We start from the raw sequence: 20,619 nt of genomic DNA on the forward strand, positions 1-20,619 counted from the left end.
GGAAATATAGTCCAGACGTTGACAAGGTTATATAAATAATGATTTTTAATTGAAATAATAATTGTGTCCTTTCGTCAAAGAATCCTCCATTTGCAGCAATTAAAGACCTGCAGACCTTTGGCATTCTAGTTGTCAATTTGTTGAGATAATCTGAAGAGATTTCACCACATGCTTCTTGAAGCACCTCCCACAAGTTGGATTGATGGGCACTTCTTACGTACCATACGGTCAAGCTGCTTCCACAACAGCTCAATAGGATTGAGATCTGTGACTGTGCTGGCCACTATAGACAGAATACCAGCTGACTGCTTCTTCCCTAAAATGTTAGGGAAGAAACATAGTTTGGAGCTGTGCTTTGGGTCCTGTTGTAGGAGGAAATTGGCTCTAATTAAGCGGCGTCCACAGGGTTGGCATGGCGTTGCAAAATGGAGTGATAGTCTTCCTTCTTCAAGATCCCTTTTACCCTGTACAAATCTCCCACATTACCACCACCAAAGCACCCCCAGACCATCACATTGCCTCCACCATGCTTGACAGATGGCGTCAAGCACTCTTCCAGCATCTTTTCAATGTTTCTGCATCTCACGAATGTTCTTCTTTGTGATCTGAACACCTCAAACTTAAGATTTGTCTGTCCATAACACTTCTTTCCAATCTTCCTCTGTCCAGTGTCTGTGTTCTTTTTCCCATCTTAATCTTTAATTTTCTATTGGCCGGGCTGAGATATGGCTTTTTCTTTGCAGCTCTGCCTAGAAGGCCAGCATCCCGGAGTCACCTCTTCACTGTTGACGTTGAGACTGGTGTTTTGCGGGTACTATTTAATGAAGTTGCCAATTGAGGACTTGTGAGAGTCTGTTTCTCAAACTAGACACTAATGTACTTGTCCTCTTGCTCAGTTGTGCACTGGGGCCTCCCACTCCTCTTTCTATTCTGGTTACATTTCTCGCATTGAATAGCCTTAATTTCTCAGAACAAAAATAGACTGATGAGTTATAGAAGAAAGTTGTTTTTTTCTAGACATTTTGAGCCTGTAATCGAACCCACAAATGCTGATGCTCCAGATACTCAACTAGTCTAAAGAAGGCCAGTTTTCTTGATTCTTTAATCAGGACAAACCTGTTCAAGAACTACAGGAAACATATGATCTCTGTAATTGCAAACAAAGGATTCCATACCAAATATTAACTTCTGCTTTTCTGATGTATCAAATACTTATGTCATGCAATAAAACACTAATGAATTACTTAAAAATCATACAATGTGATTTTCTGGATTTTTGTTTTAGATTCCGTCTCTCACAGTTGAAGTGTACCTATGATAAAAAATTACAGACCTCTACATGCTTTGTAAGTGGGAAAACCTGCAAAATCGGCAGTGTATCAAATACTTGTTCTCCCCACTGTATATGTTTTTAGACAATGTGAAATTATGAGAAAACCAAATGATTAATATATTTGCAAACATGGCAAAATTCATGGCAAAATAAAGCAATTGTTCCCCTATTCTTCTTGTTCAGATTCCTCCATTCTATGCATTCCTTTCATGTGAAAATATAAGCTGTTTTACACTTGACGGACTGATCAAAACATCTGGCACATGAAACAAAGGCATGATACATCCTTGTAAAAGCAGCATACTTTCACATATACAAACCCCCTCTAATCCTGGATTTTACATGGTCTCTCTCTCCATGAACCAACCCAGATGAAATTAGGTTCTCTGAGAAACACATCAACAACTAACGGTGACCAGAATCCCAAGTTGCTTTCTATTGATTTGTTTGTTTAGAGATTATGGGCACCAAAGGTCCTCTTGATCGAAGTCTATAACCCTATACACACCTAGCTGGATACTGCATGCAAAGTCACACCTATGGTTTAGAGCAGGTTGATAGTATGGCAATGCACTAGTGCGTGCCATGTCTGTGACAGATAGTATTGGAGCTAGATAGAGAGAGCAGTACAGACAGCAGTACAGACAAGTCCAGAGTAGCATGCTATGGGGAAGATTTGCCCGTGTTGCAGAATAAATATCTTGCTCAATTCCCCATATCTATCTGTCAATATGTAACGCATTCCATCTCCAGTGTCACTGCACTCAGGAACAAAACACCTCTCCATCCTCTTCCTCCTCTCTCGCTCTATCTGTGTGTGTGTGTTAGAAAGTGACATTTAAAAGGCAGGATGACCTTATATGAGGGATTTGCTGCCATAGCTGTCGGGGGTTGGGTGGGACACCGAGTACTAAGGAGAGGCCCTCGCCAGTGGACAGGGTGTGTTGGCGACATGGGTGGCAGGGAGGTCCTCATGTTGCCACAGGCAAACCAGGCGGGAGCCCTCGTCCCCCTCCTGGCCACCTGTCTGGGGGATGCGGGGCAGCATTGCTGAGCGGGTCAGGCCCCAGAAACGAGGAGGGGACAAGTCTGTCTTGGTGGCCGTGAACTTCCAGCCCATGTGGGAGACACAGATCTGACACTGAGCGATCGTCCAGGCATACCAGAGGGAGGGGGAGGAGTGAGCGACAGAGGCAGAAATAACTTCCATCAGTCCTTAGGGATTTGTGCAGCATGCCTCACTTCTTATTGTTGACATAAGGCATCTGACACAGAAACAAATAACCTAGTCTTCCAATTCCCCTCATCACACAGTATATGGCATACCAGACAGCATTGCTAAAAGAGGCCTGGGACTTTCTGATGCTCTCATGCACCGATATTACATAGAGAAAGAACACAGACTGTGTCTATTCAATACAATGCCCTCTCTCATCACCTCTCCATTTTCTCCTCAGACTAAAGCCCTTACTGGCTATCACGTAGGAATGGCGGCAGGCCAGGCAAAGGAGGGAAGGCACACAGACAAACCACTCCACTCCCATCTGACACCTGTTCAATTAAGACATTTCTCAGGGTTCTCTTCCTGGCAACAACATACCATTTGAATAACAATTATCACAAAGAAGCACTTGCAATTAACAGATGAAAGACACCAATAAACAGCCTAAATCTGTCACGTTGTGTGTCTGTTGCTCTCTCCACAACATGTCTACTCAGAACAACAGGCTGTAATAATACGCTTCACCAGAAGAGCAGTGTGGCAGAGAGGTTTCTTCCTCCTCCATAGCTCCCCATGGAGGACTTGAATAAGACTCATCTTGACCAGTGCCAGCCCATGGGGAGGATAAGTGGAGGAAGTTATTGCTGTTATTATTACAGGAGGCAAACACAGGAGCGCTGAGGACCGATGAGTGGCTTTGGTTGAAGATTCCTTACGTAACATAACAGAATCACTGAGAACCCAGGGGAGCCCAAGGGCCTTGGACATGTGTGTCACTTGAGATTATAATTTGTGAGTGTAACGCTGTGGGTGAGTTTCTATAGTGTGGGGAATGGGTTAGTGTACATCTAAATGTGTGAGAGCGAGGGAATGTATGTGTGTGAGGCATGTATAGAGAGGGGTTACCCTGGAAACCAGCTGTGGAGCGTAGACGGCCTGTGGACCAGGTTGAGGTTGCTGGCTTTGTAGACAGTCAGGGTCTCATGGACCGTGGGAGTTAACATAGGCTGCCATGGGGCCATACAGAGACAAGCTGCAGGTGTGTGTGTGTGTGGGGGGGGAGACCAGGGTAGAGATAATGTTTTTATTATCTGAACCACACTGTACAAAAAACTGCCGAATTGGGTGTACAAATGACATTCAGATATTAAAGTATACAAGTACTTTAAAACTACAAATATTCTAGAATGACCCAGGTTGAATCAGACAGTGTAGACAGACAGAATGGGACAGTAGCCAGAGAGATGGTTATGAAACTTAACTAGATGAATGTCAAACAAGTGACACGAACTTGCTTAACTCTTCCTTACGTGCACACACCACTCTGATGACCCCATAGATAAAGTGTTGAGTGTTCAGGGACATTGATGAGAAACTCCATATTATTTGAGGTTTTATAGATTCAAGTTATTGTTACATTTAATGGGTCTTTGAGACAATCTTTTAAAGATATAGAAATTCGTAGAAGATGTAGAAATTCCACCGCCACATCTTGGTTGCTAAAATACTATTTCCTTTTACATTTTTATTTATTTATTTAACCTTTATTTAACTTGGCAAGTCAGTTAAGAACAAATCTTATTTACAATGATGGCCTAGGAACAGTGTGTTAACTGACTTGGGGCAGAACGAAAGATTTTGACCTTGCAGCTCAGGGATTCGATCTAGCAACCTTTTGGCTACTGGCCCAAAGCTCTGTCCAATACGCTACCTGCCGCCCCAAAAACTCTAACAGTTAGCTTCAGCAAGTATATAGTTTAGAGAATCATGGTACCATCTAAACTGCTGTGAAATAGCCTGTGTTGCATAAATGTACACATACATGTTATTCAATTATTTAATCCAAACTGCTTCTGTGTGGGTCAACGAGTGTCTGTGTTTTTAGACACCTGACCCGCTACAAGTCCCTCCTCTCCCATCTCCTCATTGGTTTTTAGGAGCATCTACCCACATGGGTGATTGAAAGATGAAGGAGGTCCATACACCAGTCCAGTCGGTTACAGTAACGCACCTTAATGTTGGTTGCCAACTGCAATATAAAATCCACAGAAGTAGAAAAGAAGTCTGAACAAGGAGAGATTACTAGAAACCAACTCAGTTTCCCCTTTAATCTGTGGATTAATTGTCAGAGTAGGGGACACACGATTTTGCATGAGTTAAAATGGGTCAACATTTTACTAATATCCAGCAACAACAAAAAAGGACCTTGTACATTTCAGGTAAAATAACAACCAAATGTTTATATCCGAGGACAAATTAGCTAGCAACAGCAAACTACAGTTGAAGTTTACAAACACTTAGGTTGGAGTCATTAAAACTCATTTTTCAACCACTCCACAAATTTCTTGTTAACAAACTATAGTTTTGGCAAGTCGGTAAGGACATCTACTTTGTGCATGACACAAGTAATTTTTCCAACAATTGTTTACAGACAGATTATTTAATTTATAATTCACTGTGTCACAATTGCAGTGGGTCAGAAGTTTACATATACTAAGTTGACTGTGCCTTTAAACAGCTTGGAAAAGTCCATAAAAAATTGTCATGGCTCTTGAAGCTCTTGATAAGCTAATTGACATCATTTGAGTCAATCGGAGGTGTACCTGTGGTTGCAATTCTAGGCCTTCAAACTCAGTGCTTCTTTGCTTGACATCATGGGAAAATCAAAAGAAATCAGCCAATAAGTCTGGTTCAACTTTGGGAGAAATTTCCAAATGCCTGAAGGTACCACTTTCATCTGTACAAAGAATAGTACGCAAGTATAAACACCATTGGACCACGCATCCGTCATACCGCTCAGGGAGGAGACGCGTTCTGTCTCCTAGAGATGAACGTACTTTGGTGCGAAAAGTGCAAATCAATCTCAAAACAACAGCAAAGGACCTTGTGAAGATGCTGGAGGAAACAGGTACAAAAGTATCTATATCCACAGTGAAACGAGTCCTATATCGACATAACCTGAAAGGCCACTCAGCAAGGAAAAAGCCACTGCTCCAAAACCGCTATAAAAAAGCCAGACTACGGTTTGCAACTGCACATGGGGACAAAGATTGTACTTTTTGGAGAAATGTCCTCTGGTCTGATAAAACTAAAATAGAACTGTTTGTCCATTATGTCCATCATTATGTTTGGAGGAAAAAGGGAGAGGCTTGCAACCCGAAGAACACCATCCCAACCGTGAAGCACGGGGGTGGCAGGATCATGTTGTGGGGGTACATTGCTGCAGGAAGGACTGGTGCACTTCCCAAAATAGAAGGCATCATGAGGGAGGACAATTATGTGGATATATTGAAGAAACATCTCAAGAAATCAGTCAGGAAGCTAAAGCTTGGTCGCAAATGGCTCTTCCAAATGGACAATGATCCTAAGCATACTTCCAAAGTTGTGGCAAAATGGCTTGAGGACAACGAAGTCAAGGTATTAGAGAGTGGCCATCACAAAGCCCTGACGTCAATCCCATAGAAAATTTGTGGGCAGAACTGAAAAAGCGTGTGCGAGCAAGGAGGCCTACAAACCTGACTCAGTTACACCAGCTCTGTCAGGAGGAATGGCCAAAAATTCACCCAACTTACTGTGGGAAGCTTGTGAAAGGCTACCTGAAAAAATTGACCCAAGTCAAACAATTTAAAGGCAATGCTACCAAATACTAATTGAGTGTATGTAAACTTCTGACCCTCTGGGAATGTGATGGAAGAACTAAAAGCTGAAATAAATCATTCTCTCTACTATTATTCTGACATTTCACATTCTTAAAATAAAGTGGTAATCCTAACTGACCTAAAACAGGGATTTTTACTAGGATTAAATGTCAGGAATTGTGAAAAACTGAGTTCAAATGTATTTGGCTAAGTTGTATGTAAACTTCTGACTTCAACTGTACTTTCATAGCAGGAATATACATAATGGATAGGCTATTATTGTTGACCAAATAATGATTTTTAGAACAAGAACATTTTGCAGCAAAATCGCAGAAAATTACCAACATCAGCAAAATGCTTCGATAAGAGCAAGGCACTGTCAGCGTCTGTAATATCTTCGGCTTATTGTTCCAGCTCTAGTCAGAGCGACGTTGAGGAGGGTGAGGATGGAGGGATGGATTAGAGAAGAGGTGTTTTAACACTTGCACAGCTCTCAATGCATGGGAGAGCTCACAAAAGAAGGCAGCATCTCTGACCTACCACCTCAAGAGAGGGGAAATTATCATCACTTTTATAGGCGGTGGCTAAATATAACACTAGCACATTAGAGTAGAGGAAAGAGAGGAGAGAGAGAGACGGGAGTCTGCCACAGAACAACAGGGAGGAGTAGGGGTAAGAGATTAGACCAGATCAGTTGGGGTCCAGTGGGTACAGCTGGATGGATTCGTGGTGGGTGTAGGGGTACATATCAAACAGTGTGTGGATAAGGCTCTGTGTGTCAGACAGATGAACAAGTCCTCACCTGGTTCATGCGTTGAGCAGTGTGCTTGGCCTTTAAATTGTAAGGTTTAGTGATGTGTATTTATGGCTCTGTGTGTGTGCACATGTCTGTGTCTGTCTGTCTTTGTGTGCTCACCCAGTCCATGATGTCCATGCTCACAGCACAGCCTCTGGATGGCACTGCCTATCTTCAGCAGCTGGAGCCGGAGGGCAACGTCTATGGGCAAACAGGCTGCCACTCTGTAGGAGAAATCTGATAGGATGGAGGGATGGGGAGATGGTAGGTTACAGTTCAGGATTTAAATCTGAGAGGTTGGAAGAAGTACCTAAAAATATGATGGTTTTGGTGGCAGAAATATACAGTAGCCTTTAGGGCAGGCCGGGGAGTTGTACCTATAGTGTTTGTGGGGAGGGAATCATCCTTGAGGTTCTCGTCCCACTCATGGAGCTGTCTCTTCACTCTGTTCATCAGAGTCTCCTGGGGGACAAACACAAGAAACAAGGTTACAAACATGATGTGTGTCGTCACTTAACTGGTAAAGTATTTTTCTAAAACACATTATGGAATAAATCAGCTCAAATCAAGTTCCATTGGCAATGTTCTGTCTGTGTACACACAGTAGTTAGAGTGCATTCAGATAGTATTCAGACCTCTTGATTTTTTCTACATTTTGTTATGTTACAGCCTTATTATAAAATGGATTAAATATTTTTCCCCCATCAATCTACACACAATACCCCATAATGACAAAGAAACAACAGGTTTTTAGACATTTTTGCTAATGTAGAAATATCACATTTACATGAGTATTCAGACCCTTTACTCAGTACTTTGTTGAAGCACCTTTGGCACCGATTACAGCCTTGAGTCTTCTTGGGTGTGACGCTACAAGCTCGGCACATCCGTATTTGGGGAGTTTCTCCCATTCTTCTCTGCAGATCCTTTCAAGCTCTGTCAGGTTGGATGGGGAGCGTCGTTGCACAGCAATTTTGATATTTGGTCGGGTTCAAGTCTGCGCTCCGGCTGGGCCACTCAAGGACATTCAGAGACTTGTCCCAAAGCCTGTGTCCTTAGGACCGTTGTCCTGTTGGAAGGTGAACCTTCGCCCCAGGCTGAGGCCCTGAGCACTCTGGAGCAGGTTTTCATCAAGGATCTCTCTGTACTGCTCCATTCATCTTTTCCTCTATCCTGACAAGTGTCCCAGTCCCTGCTGCTGAAAAACATCAGCACAACTTGATTCTGCCTCCACCATGCTTCACCATAGGGTTGGTGCCAGGTTTCCTCCAGATGTAACACATGGCATTCAGGCCAAAGAGTTCAATCTTGGTTTCATCAGACCAGAGAATCTTGTTTCTCATGATCTGAGAGTCATTTAGGTGCCTTTTGGCAAACTCCAAGCGGGCTGTCATGTGCCTTTTACTGAGGAGTGGCTTCCGTCTGACCACTCTACCATAAAGTCCAATTGGTGGAGTGCTGCAGAGATAGTTGTCCTTCCGGAAGGTTATCCCATCTCGACAGAGAAACTCTGGAGCTCTGTCAGAGTGACCATCGGGGTCTTGGTCACCTCTTTAACCAAGACCCGCCTCCCCAATTGATCAGTTTGGCCAGGTGACCAGGTCTAGGAATAGTCTTGGTGGTTCCAAACTTCTTCTATTTAAGAATGATGGAAGCCACTCTGTTCTTGAGGACCTTCAATGCTGCAGAAATGTTTTGGTACCCTTCCCCAGATCTGTGCCTCGACACAATTCTGTCTCTGAGCTCTAAGGACAATTCTTCCAACCTCATGTCTTGGTTTTTGCTCTGACATGCACTGTCAGCTGTGGGACCTTATATAGACAGGTGTGCACCTTCCCAAATCATGTCCAATTAATTGAATTTACCATAGGTAGACTGCAATCAAGTTGTAAAAACATCAAGTATGATCAAAGGAAACAGGATGCACCTGAGCTCAATTTCTAATCTCATAGCAAAGGGTCTGAATACTTAAGGTAAATAAGGTATTTCAGTTTTTATTTATTTCCAAAAATGTCAAAAAATTGTTTTTTTGCTCATTATGGGTTATTGTGAGTAGATTGTAAGAGGAAAAAAATTAATGTAATCCATTTTAAAATAAGGCTGAAACGTAGCAACATGTGGAAAAAGTGAAGGGGCCTGAATACTTTCAGAATGGACTGTATATCTAGCCCGGAGAGGTTAAGACACTAACCTATATAACAGTGTTGAGCCCACAGAGTCATAGAGGGCGTAGACCCAGGGAGGCCACGATGTCATGTTGGCCCAGTGGAACTTCCTCTGATTAGAACACAGGCAAACACACAGAAAACATCACCTCAGCAGGAGAACATCTTCATTCATATGCCTTGTGTTACACAAACAACACTGGGTTGCAGGTCACATTCAGGAGGGAGCAACTATATATAGATGGGACATTATTCCTTTTCCACATGACAGAAAAGCATGCCTGTTCTAGACAAAACAAGTTAGAACACTCCATAAGATTGGGCCGACAGTTGAAAATGCGTCTCATGTTCGGTGTGTCTCGTCACCAAAGACTGTCACCACTACCTCTGCATGTTAAACATCCCCCTAACAAACAATTACCCTTCCCAGCGCACCTATTCTCCACACCCTGTCACTACCACCACACTCTGTTAACTTCAAGAGCGTGCGATAACAGACGGTGCATGACTTCACCATCAACAGAACAACAATACACAGACATATAAGGTCATATTTTAAGGCAGGGGTTCTCAAACCGGGGTCCACGGAGGTACTGCAGGGGGTCCACGGAGGTACTGCAGGGGGTCCACGGAGGTACTGCAGGGGGTCCACGGCCAGATCTCTTTTTTTGGACATTACATTTTTTTATGAATATTACTAACACATTAAACTACTTTTGGCGTAGGGATCTGTGGAATAAGTTAAAAGTATGTAATGCAATACAATGTAATATTATTAATCTACAATGGATGTTCTTAACCCTGTGCAACATGGACCTGGGAGGCTCACAGGGATATTGGTATCCACAGTACTCCACCAATTATACATATTTCAGCAAAACACCAAAAAAAACATTGTTGACATAAACGCACTGTAATTTAAGCTTTGAAATTGCAAAGTTTTCTATCTGCGTCACGGCAATTATTTTAGAATTGCAGGATATTAGCTGTAAATCTGCAACAATAAAACATCTATCTGCCCCATGACAAAATGTTCCTTCCCAGGGTTCGGACCGTGGTTCGTCCGACCATGCACTGCCAAAGTCATGGTAAAACACCCTGTATGCTATTTCTTCTCACTCGAGTTGTGTTATGAGGTGGTCATTGGTGAATTTGCTATCATAAAAAGGGTCCCCGGCCCCAAAGCATTTGAGAACTCCTGTTTAAGATATGTGATGTCTCATTTAAAGCTAGATTATGAGGGTAGTAGAGTATGTGTAGTATATCATGTGAATAGTGGTGCATACTGACTGTACAAAACATTAGGAACTCTCTCTCCATGACAAAGACCGACCAGGTCTCATAGTGATGAGACAGACGATGGTTTCGCATATTTGAACTTCACTGGCGCCACGCAGTAAAACATTTAGTGTCGCAGTGCACAGCAGGGCAGCACACAAGCGACATTCCGAGTAATTTGCCTATTCCTATAGCCTGTTCCAATAAATATGTTATATAGCAAGAGAGGAATGCAGGCCAAAGAGAGCAGAGAATTCACCAAAGCAGCACAAAATGCCCAGTCAGAAAATACCTTCTCTCTCTGTCAAATGCATGGGCATAAGGCTATAGTGTGTCTATAGAGTCTTCGGTCTAGCTGTTTTAAAAGAATGTAGCCTATTTTCCCTTCTCTCCATTTGATAGCCTTCAGTCATATTCATAGCCTAAGGTTAATAACTTTATGCATGGCTTTCTCCCGGTCAAACAATGAATATAACAGAGTTCTATCTCAAAACGTTAGTTGAAGGACATAAGGTAAAAACACAAGGTAGCCAAAGGTCTAATAATGAGAGAACAAACAATATCAATAGCCTATAGAGAAATCGAATGACAAGTTTAAGCTTATTACTATCCAGAATTCGCTGCGCCATTTCCTGGTTGCAAAAATTCAAATAGTTTGCCTAATTTCCGTTTATGTGACAAAACAAGCAAGTATTGTGTAGAATCTAAAGGTATTGTATTTTCAGCTGTTTGAAGCTGGGGGAAAAAAATGCAAAAATGAAACAAACATAGAACAGATCTACAGCTTTTGACTTGCTTTCAATGCGACCAGCCCGAATTTCAGTTCCAGCGATACACCATCCATCTGGTTTTGGCTGAGATGAAGGTTCACCTTCCAACAAGACAACGACCTTAAGCACACAGCCAAGACAACGCAGGAGTGGCTTCGGGACAAGTCTCTGAATGTGCTTGAGTGGCCCAGCCAGAGCCCAGCCTTGAAACTGATCGACATCTCTGGAGAGACCTGAATATAGCTGTGGAGAAACGCTCCCCATCCAACCTGATAGAGCTTGAAAGGATTTGCAGACATGAATGGAAGAAACTCCCCAAATACAGATGTGCCACGCTTGTAGCATCATACCCAAAAAGACTCTAGGCTGTAATCACTGCCAAAGGTGCTTCAACAAAGTACTGAGTAAAGGGTCTGAAAACTTATGTAAATGTGATATTTCAGTTTTTTAAATTTGTAATACATTTCTAAAAATCTGTTTTTGCTTTGTCATTATGGGGTATTGTGTGTAGAAAGATGGGATAAAAACGATTTAATCAATTTTAGAACACGGCTGTAACCTAACAAAATGTGGAAAAAGTCAAGGGGTATGAATATTTTAGCACCAGTAGTACATTTAACATTAATTCCTATAATTCTAATCTACAATGTTTGTTACTTTGGCAAAGGTCATTTCTGTTAATGCATTCAATATTATTATTCCAGTCTTCTCATTATTATTGTCGGAGTGGACATATTGTTTGCAGGGCGCACAACCTATACTACATTTGTGAGAAACAAGTTTTGGTTTATTTCATTCCATTTATGAGTTTTGTAAATGTAGTCTTTGTCTTTTGTTTGGAGCGCTTCTGTCAATGTTGAGTAAGGACGCGCACACATAGAAGTAGGCCTATAGGCTACCTGGCCTGATAATACATAGTAGGCCTATAGGCTACCTGGCCTGATTATACATAGTAGGCCTATAGGCTACCTGGCCTGATTATACATAGTAGGCCTATAGGCTACCTGGCCTGATACATAGAAGTAGGCCTATAGGCTACCTGGCCTGATTATACATAGAAGTAGGCCTATAGGCTACCTGGCCTGATAATACATAGAAGTAGGCCTATAGGCTACCTGGCCTGATTATACATAGAAGTAGGCCTATAGGCTACCTGGCCTGATAATACATAGAAGTAGGCCTAGAGGCTACCTGGCCTGATAATACATAGCAGGCCTATTGGCTACCTGGCCTGATTATACATAGTAGGAGTATAGGCTACCTGGCCTGATAATACATAGTAGACCTATAGGCTACCTGGCCTGATTATACATAGTAGGCCTATAGGCTACCTGGCCTGATTATACATAGTAGGACTATAGGCTACCTGGCCTGATAATACATAGTAGGCCTATAGGCTACCTGGCCTGATTATACATAGTAGGCCTACTACCTGGCCTGATTATACATAGTAAGTACCTGGCCTGATTATACATAGGCTACTACCTGGCCTGATAATACATAGTAGGCCTAGGCCTATTATACATAGGCTACCTGGCCTGATAATACATAGTAGGCCTATAGGCTACCTGGCCTGATTATACATAGTAGGCCTATAGGCTACCTGGCCTGATAATACATAGTAGGCCTATAGGCTACCTGGCCTGATTATACATAGTAGGCCTATAGGCTACCTGGCCTGATTATACATAGTAGGCCTATAGGCTACCCTGGCCTTTATACATAGTAGGCCTATAGGCTACCTGGCCTGATTATACATAGTAGGCCTATAGGCTACCTGGCCTGATTATACATAGTAGGCCTATAGGCTACCTGGCCTGATTATACATAGTAGGCCTATAGGCTACCTGGCCTGATAATACATAGTAGGCCTATAGGCTACCTGGCCTGATTATACATAGAAGTAGGCCTATAGGCTACCTGGCCTGATAGGCCTATACATAGAATTAGGCCTATAGGCTACCTGGCCTGATTATACATAAATGTATAATGTATAAATGTGCCCATTTGGGGATCTGATAGTATTCCTGATTAGGCTACCTGGCCTGATAATACATAGTAGGACTATAGGCTACCTGGCCTGATTATACATAGTAGGCCTATAGGCTACCTGGCCTGATTATATATAGAATTAGGCCTATAGGCTACCTGGGCTGATTATACATAGAATTAGGCCTATAGGCTACCTGGCCTGATTATACATAGAATTAGGCCTATAGGCTACCTGGGCTGATTATACATAGAATTAGGCCTATAGGCTACCTAGCCTGATTATACATAGAATTAGGCCTATAGGCTACCTGGGCTGATTGTACATATAAGTAGGCCTATAGGCTACCTGGGCTGCATGCAAATGTATAATGTATAAATGTGCCCATTTGGGGATCTGATAGTATTCCTGATTTGCTTAACGCACCACCACTAATGACCTGTTGAGCTTCTCAAAGTAATGTTTTCTTCACCTCAAACACCAAGCAAACAAAGTATGTTTTTACATCCATTGAGAATGACAAGTTTCTCAATGTATTTGAAAGATATTTCCAGCTCTCTCCCTTTTGATAACCACTCAGTGTGAAAGGGAAAAATGCTCTGATCCAGTGGATATGTCATAAAGTAGGCCGACCTGATTACTTATCATCAGTGCTTGACTTGGACTGAAATAGGTTCCAGTACTCATTTTGGGTGCTGGTACTGTTTATATTTAGGTACAAGAGCTCCACAATATTTTTGAGGTAATATTTTACAAGATGAACAGGAGCTCAAGCAGTAGAACATTTGAAGTGACAGTACTCAGCTCCGGTGAGCTCCTGTCCAAGTCAAGCACTGCTTCGTATCCTTGCGCAAATAGCCTACAGTTGTGTCTGACCCAAGTTCACTGACATGGAAAACTGAGGGCCCAGAATATTTTATACAATGTTGAAAGGCACTAAAGTAACTGCAAAAAATGTGACAACACAATGAACTTTTTGTCTTGAATACAAAGTATTATGTTTTGGTCAAATACAACACATGACTAAGTACCACTCTCAATATTTTAAAGCATAGCGGTGGCTGCATCATGGTATGGGTATGCTTGTAATCATTAAGGACTATGGAGATTTTCAGGATAAAAAAAATAAATGGAACTAAGCACAGGCAAAATCCTAGAGGAAAACATGGTTCAGTCTGCTGCCCACCAGACACTTGTGGAGATTAATTTCCCTTTCAGTAGAACAACAACCTAAAACAGAAGGCCAAATCTACATTGGAGTTGCTTACCAAGAGAGTGAATGTTCCTTAGTGGCCGAGTTACAGTTTTGACTTAAATGTACTTTAAAATCTATGGCAAGACCTGAAAATGGTTGTAAAAGCAATGATCAACAATCAATTTGGCAGAGCTTGAAGAATTCTGAAAAGAATAACGGGCAAATGTTGCACAATCCATGTGTGGGTGGAACGCTCTTAGAGACTTACAGCTGTAATCGCTTCCAAAGGAGCTTCTACAAAGTATTGACTCAGAGGTGTGAATACTTACGTAAATGAGATATTTCTGTAAACTTTTCCAAAAATATGTTTTCACTTTGTCATTATCGGGTATTGTGTGAAGATGGATTAAATGTATTTATTTTCTTACCCATTTTGAATTCAGGCTGTAACACAACAACCCCATAGTGTCTAATGTGCTTTTCTACTAAAAGGATAAAAAGAATGAGTGCGCCATCTTGTGGAATAACTTGCTAAATATTTTTTGCTCATTCATACTGTACATAGAGACCATGTCAGAATAACCATACCTGCATTCTAAATAGTAGGCTTTTAGGGTATGTGAAAATAGAACGTTTTATAGTATGTGACTTTTTTTTAAATTGAGTATGTTTTAAATGCCAGGATGTCATACTAATTTCTGCTTTTCATCTAGTAGAATTTTCTGCACACTATTGAGGAAGAGAATCGTATTTTTACACACACATGTGTTTGATAACAGCTGATAATCAGAACAGGGGACGTACTCTACAAAAATGTACAAATGGCAGGGAACAAGCGTGATTGAGCAATAGATGACATCTTCTCAGTATGGATGAGTAATATGTTGATATTTGTTGCTTAATGCATGTGTTTTTATTAAACAGTAAGATCTAGTATGCAGTACTATTAGTACACCGTATGTAGTTTTAGTAATAAGTAGGCAAGGTGGATTTCGGACAAGGCCAATCTCTACTTATAAGGCCATGAAGATAATAATGCCTTTATGAAAGTGAGTATGATGATTACATTTAGAGATGAAGCTCAAGTGACAGACAGATTGGATAGATTTGTCTTCTGTCTATAAGCTGTTTTACTCATTACTCTGCCCAGGTTCTACGAGGTTTCAGGTGGTTCTGTTTAGTAACATTTGGTTCCACTCACCCATCTGCCTGAGTTCTGATCCCATGGACCTTGAACCGCTGCCGTCCGACTACCTTCACTTTGACAGTCTCGATGCCGTACTCCTGCCCCTCCCGATAAGCATAGATTTCAGCTGTCGTCCCAAACTCTGCATGCACCTTGCCTGTCACTGGAGGGTAAGGTGAGAGGTACAGACAGCCACACATATCTAATTAAGAACACTCTACTGTGATCACACACACGACACCAGTCCAATGCATTCAAATCAGTGGTGTAAAGTACTTAAATAAAAATACTTTAAACTACTACTAAAGTAGTTTCCGGGGGTATCTGTACTTTACTATTTATGATTTTGACAACTTTTACTTCACTACATTCCTAAATATAATAATGTACTTTTTACAATACATTTTTCCTGACACCCAAAATTACTTGTTACATTTTGACAGGAAAATGGTCCAATTCACACACTTATAAAGAGAACATCCCTGGTCACTCCTACTGCCTCTGATCTGGTGGACTCACTAAAAACAAATACTTCGTGTTATAGTGTGCCCCTGGCCACCCGACAATAAAACATTAATTGTGCCTTCTGGTTTGCTTAATATAAGGAATTTGAAATGGTTTATACTTATACGTTTGATAGATAAGTACATTTAAGTAATTCCATTTCCTTTTGATAAGTATATATACAACTAAATACTTTCACTCAAGTAGTATTTTTACTTTTACTTTAGTCAAGGTATCTTTACTTACTTATAACAATTGAGTACTTTTCCCATCACTGATTCAAACATTATCAGGCTGAAACATGAGGTGATGGCGTTGGATGAATGGAATTCAAATTGACATCGATAAAATGCAATTGTGTTCGTTGTTCGTAGCTTATGCCTGCCCTTACCATAGCATCACCCCCACCATGGGGTACTCAATTCACAGCATTGACATCAGTAAAGCGCTCAGATTTGTTGATAAAATGCGGGACATGATTGTTTGGTTGCGGGACAAAGGGCCAAAATGCGGGGCTGTCCGGCACAATCTGGGATATGTGATAACCCTAAACAGAGCCCATTCTTCCCATCCTTCACTCTATACCTGTGTGCGAGCACAGCAAATGTGCGGTCTCTCTGGATGATGTTGCGCATCATGATGACCTCCTGCAGTCTGAAGAGCTGCAGCGGCAGGGTCTGTCCAGGGATAAGCATGGTGGCGGTGAATGGAAGCACTGGGATGGTCTGGCAGCTGTCGTCATCGTACTGAGAGGGGGGCTGAAGCACTAGTGCAGTGTAGAAAACCAAGAACTCTATACTCAATGATACAGCTGTACAACTATACTTTGTAGATGTAGATATGAAACCCACAGCATGTGAAGTTGGAAGACTCGGGTCAATGCTTGGTTTTTCTTCATCCTCACTGTCCCGAGTCTGTCCCCAGCTCATCCTGGGGCGGCAGGGTAGCCTAGTGGTTAGAGCGTTGGACTAGTAACCGAAAGGTTGCAAGTTTGAATCCCCGAGCTGACAAGGTACAAATCTGTCGTTCTGCCCCTGAACAGGCAGTTAACCCAATTCTTATTTTCAATGACTGCCTAGGGGCAGTCATTGAAAATAAGAATTTGTTCTTAACTGACTTGCCTAGTACAATAAAAGTAAACTTAAAATCCTCTTAATTTTCTGTAAGAATAGTCAAAGTGGCCATAAGAAAGCAAATATGTACTTTCACTTGCCCCATTGCAAAACAATTTCCCGAGTCATTGCGTTAATAACCTGTTGGACATGAAGATGCATTTGGAAGATAATCACAGAAAACCTAGGTTGCAAACCTAGACTGGCATGACTAGCAGCTGGGAATTAAATTACATTAGCATGCAAGGTAGCTAGCTAACGAAACATTTCTCCGTTATGTAACTAGCAAGATACATTTTAATGAAAGCAATCAATCCGTGAAAATTAGCTTCACTACGACAGTGATTGAATGAGTTCATTATGCTGTCACATGAAGTATGGCCTCGTTTCTTTGAATAGAAAGATGCGTTTAAGGTCCCATTACAATAACCAACGTATGCTTCAGTACACTAGTCTGCCAATGCAATTAAAGACCTTTGTACCGGGTAAGAGTTGTAGCTGAATGCCCATGTCGAGATTGTCGCCTCCACCCCGGTCGTCAGCCATATCCTGTGGTTTTCTATAGCAGGGTAAGCATCCAAAACGACTCACTGTCGAGCCCAAGTGGACCGAGTTAATCTTCTCAGAATTATGCATTTTGGGGCTTGGAATTAGTTTAGTGGTGGACCTGAAGCCCGCTAGATAAGAGCGCCAAAACTGCCATTCCGTTCAGTTGATCTAAATGAATTATTGTATTTGTCATAGTACTATTAAATGACGTTTGAAAACAGGAGCCCTCGTGTCACACTAAGCACGATCGTATTATACCCCCCCAAAGGCTACCCTTAAGTAGACTCAAGAACCTGAACCCATATCAATAGCCAAAGGCATTTCACAAACTAAGTGTGCTGCAACATGGTTTCAAGAGTTGCCTCGTTCTCATAAGGACCTTACTGTAGGGCTAACACATGCGGCTTGAAAGACAACCAATTAATCAATTAACAGGGAGCAATGTAGTTAGGAAACCAAAGATTTATTATGGTCTTTACAACAAATCAGCTGTGCTGGGCAGATGGTATACGGCCAGAATTAAAAACGACCAAAGATTCAATTCTCAGGTCTTCCTCGCCATTCTCCAGCAGCCATTTGCAAAGACTGGGTAGCCGGGTTACGCCATTGCAACGTTCAGCTCTTCACATCATGGACTGCAGTCTTCAGTCACCAGAGAGGGCTTGGAGATCACAGCTGTAGGGTATGGATGGGCCAGTCTACTTCGACCTCTGCCTCATCTTTCGCCTTTTACGCTTCAGCCTACAGACAAGTGACAATGAGTGAACAGCACTACATTACATGCAAAACTACACAGCCATGGTCAAACGCAAGTCCAGCCAATCTTGCAGTGTATCAATTGCTCTGTATACACGGAGCACCATGTTTGGCTAATGACAACTTGTACCATTCATATCCAACATATGAATTAAGGCAAAGAATGATTCTTACCTGCGCATACGCTTCTTCCTCCACTGTAATAAAAAAAAAAACACTTGTCAAGTGAAAATCCACATTCAAAACAAGCCAAGTATTTTGTTAACATGCTGAGCATGGATTTGAGATTATTCAAAACATGCAGTTATTCAGTTAAACATGACACTAGAAATCACTAACATGTTGCATTACTGCAGGCTACAAAAGACAAAAGCAACATTGCTAGTACCTTTCATGTGCCACTGGGCCGTTCTAACTTAATTTAACTACACAAAAGAAAAATAAACGCAACATGTAATGTGTTGATCCCCACGTTTCTGGGTGTACACGTTCCATGAGCCTAGAAATCTCAAACAAAAAGCTAATTTCTCTAATTTTGTGGACAAATGTTGACATTCGTTATTAGCATTTCTCCTTCGCCAAAATAGTCCACCTGGCAGCTGTGGCATAATCAAGCCTATTAAACATGTGGGCGGGCAAGTGCCCCTGTCCGGTCATGTGAAAGCCATAGATTTGGGCCCAATTAATTTTCGATTGAGCGACTAACTCCGTAAGATGTGTTGAAATTGTTGCGTTAACATTTTTGTTAGTAACGATATAGATATATCGCCATGGACGAGGCTAACCCTGCAACAAAGACCTACTAGTACACCAGTTAAGTTAAGAAAATAACGGAAGCTAGAAAAAGGTTCTTCTGGCGTTAGCAAGCCACTGACGAGTAGTGACAATGAGCCAAACAAAAACCCGCCAATAAGTTGATATTCATCAATTTACCTTTGCTCTCATCTTGTGGAGATGTGTCTGCAATAAAATATATAACAAAGTTGTTAGATGCAATGGATGCCAACCATTTATTCCAGATTAGTTTGGATTCGTTTCGGGATAGCGTACTATAAGACTTACCACTAATGCGAGGACACCAACTTGAAAGAGGATGTGACGAAGAAAGGGGAGGGGATTTATAGTGCCAACGCAAAACAAACGTCATATTAAATTGCCTCTTGCTCAGCTTAGCGCTCACTGGGAGATGTAGGCAGAAAGGGTTGAACATAAACTAATATTTTATGTTGGAATTATGCACCTGTGCACATGTATGTTTAGTTGGTCTACAACCGTGTAAGTCTATGGATTCAGTTTGTAATAGCAAGATGGGGCAGACTTAAGCCATAAGACTAACAAAATGGCCACAAAGACTATCTGCATGGACCCTTCTATTTTATTTTGTAGTTTTGCACTGACTATGCACACTTTACTTTATGTAAATAGAGCCAAATATGTTGATACATTTATTTTAGTTTATTTATTGATAAAAGTCACCTTGTCCAAAATATTTACATGGCTATCAAAACATCATGCCAGGGTAAGCCAACATGAAACAGCCCTTATTTTAAGGGTTTCTAAAATCCCCTGAGATAATATTAAGTTGGAAAAACAATTGGTATTGTGACACCTCCACTATGGGGCTCTATTGTAAACATGGTATTGCCACTGACCTATATCTTACTTACTTTGATTTCTCATGTTTTTTTTCTACTTGACTTTTTAATGTACTTTTCATAGTAATACTGATATTGATTACTGCATTGTTGGGAAAAAGCAAGCAAAAAAATACATTTTACTGTACTTGTGCACAACTTTAAAAATGTGAAACTTTCCATCCATGTAACTGAATAATAATAAAATCTCATCAAGCAAATCAAACAAAGGTTTAAAAACTCTGTGAGCAAGTTATTTTTCACCACACTAAATATCTGCGGTCCTCCTTACAGATATAATTAATCAGAAGAACTCTGATCATAGTGAAACTGAAGGTCCAGGGTCCCGTAGATAATATAGGATTTTCATCTGTGCCCTGTACAGTCCATGAGTTGTGCTCTGATGGTAGAATTGTGTTTCATAGATCAAAAGAATCAATAGAATAATAGTGGAAATTACTTTCTTTTTTTAAATAAAAAAAACAAGGCAC

The 20,619-nt window shown here is 41.4% G+C and overlaps 1 protein-coding gene and 1 long non-coding RNA gene across 2 annotated transcripts; both read right to left on the minus strand.

Moving 5' to 3' along the window:
• Positions 1-5,663: 5,663 nt before the first annotated feature.
• On the minus strand, positions 5,664-16,772 carry LOC135541565 (protein cereblon-like; the record flags this gene model as incomplete). The annotated part of the gene is made up of 7 exons (XM_064967870.1): positions 16,631-16,772; positions 15,589-15,736; positions 9,731-9,791; positions 9,204-9,266; positions 7,367-7,451; positions 7,128-7,226; positions 5,664-5,674 (listed from the first exon to the last, which is right to left on the minus strand). Coding segments are annotated over exons 1-7 (609 nt in total), but the record flags the coding sequence as incomplete, so codon positions are not given.
• A 1,410-nt stretch (positions 16,773-18,182) lies between these two features.
• On the minus strand, positions 18,183-19,615 carry LOC135541925 (uncharacterized). The gene is made up of 4 exons (XR_010456011.1): positions 19,557-19,615; positions 19,428-19,454; positions 18,669-18,691; positions 18,183-18,479 (listed from the first exon to the last, which is right to left on the minus strand). It is a non-coding gene; the product is annotated as an uncharacterized LOC135541925 (long non-coding RNA).
• Positions 19,616-20,619: the final 1,004 nt, after the last annotated feature.

Source organism: Oncorhynchus masou, chromosome 6, assembly GCF_036934945.1.
Source record: "Oncorhynchus masou masou isolate Uvic2021 chromosome 6, UVic_Omas_1.1, whole genome shotgun sequence".
Lineage (NCBI taxonomy): Eukaryota > Metazoa > Chordata > Actinopteri > Salmoniformes > Salmonidae > Oncorhynchus > Oncorhynchus masou.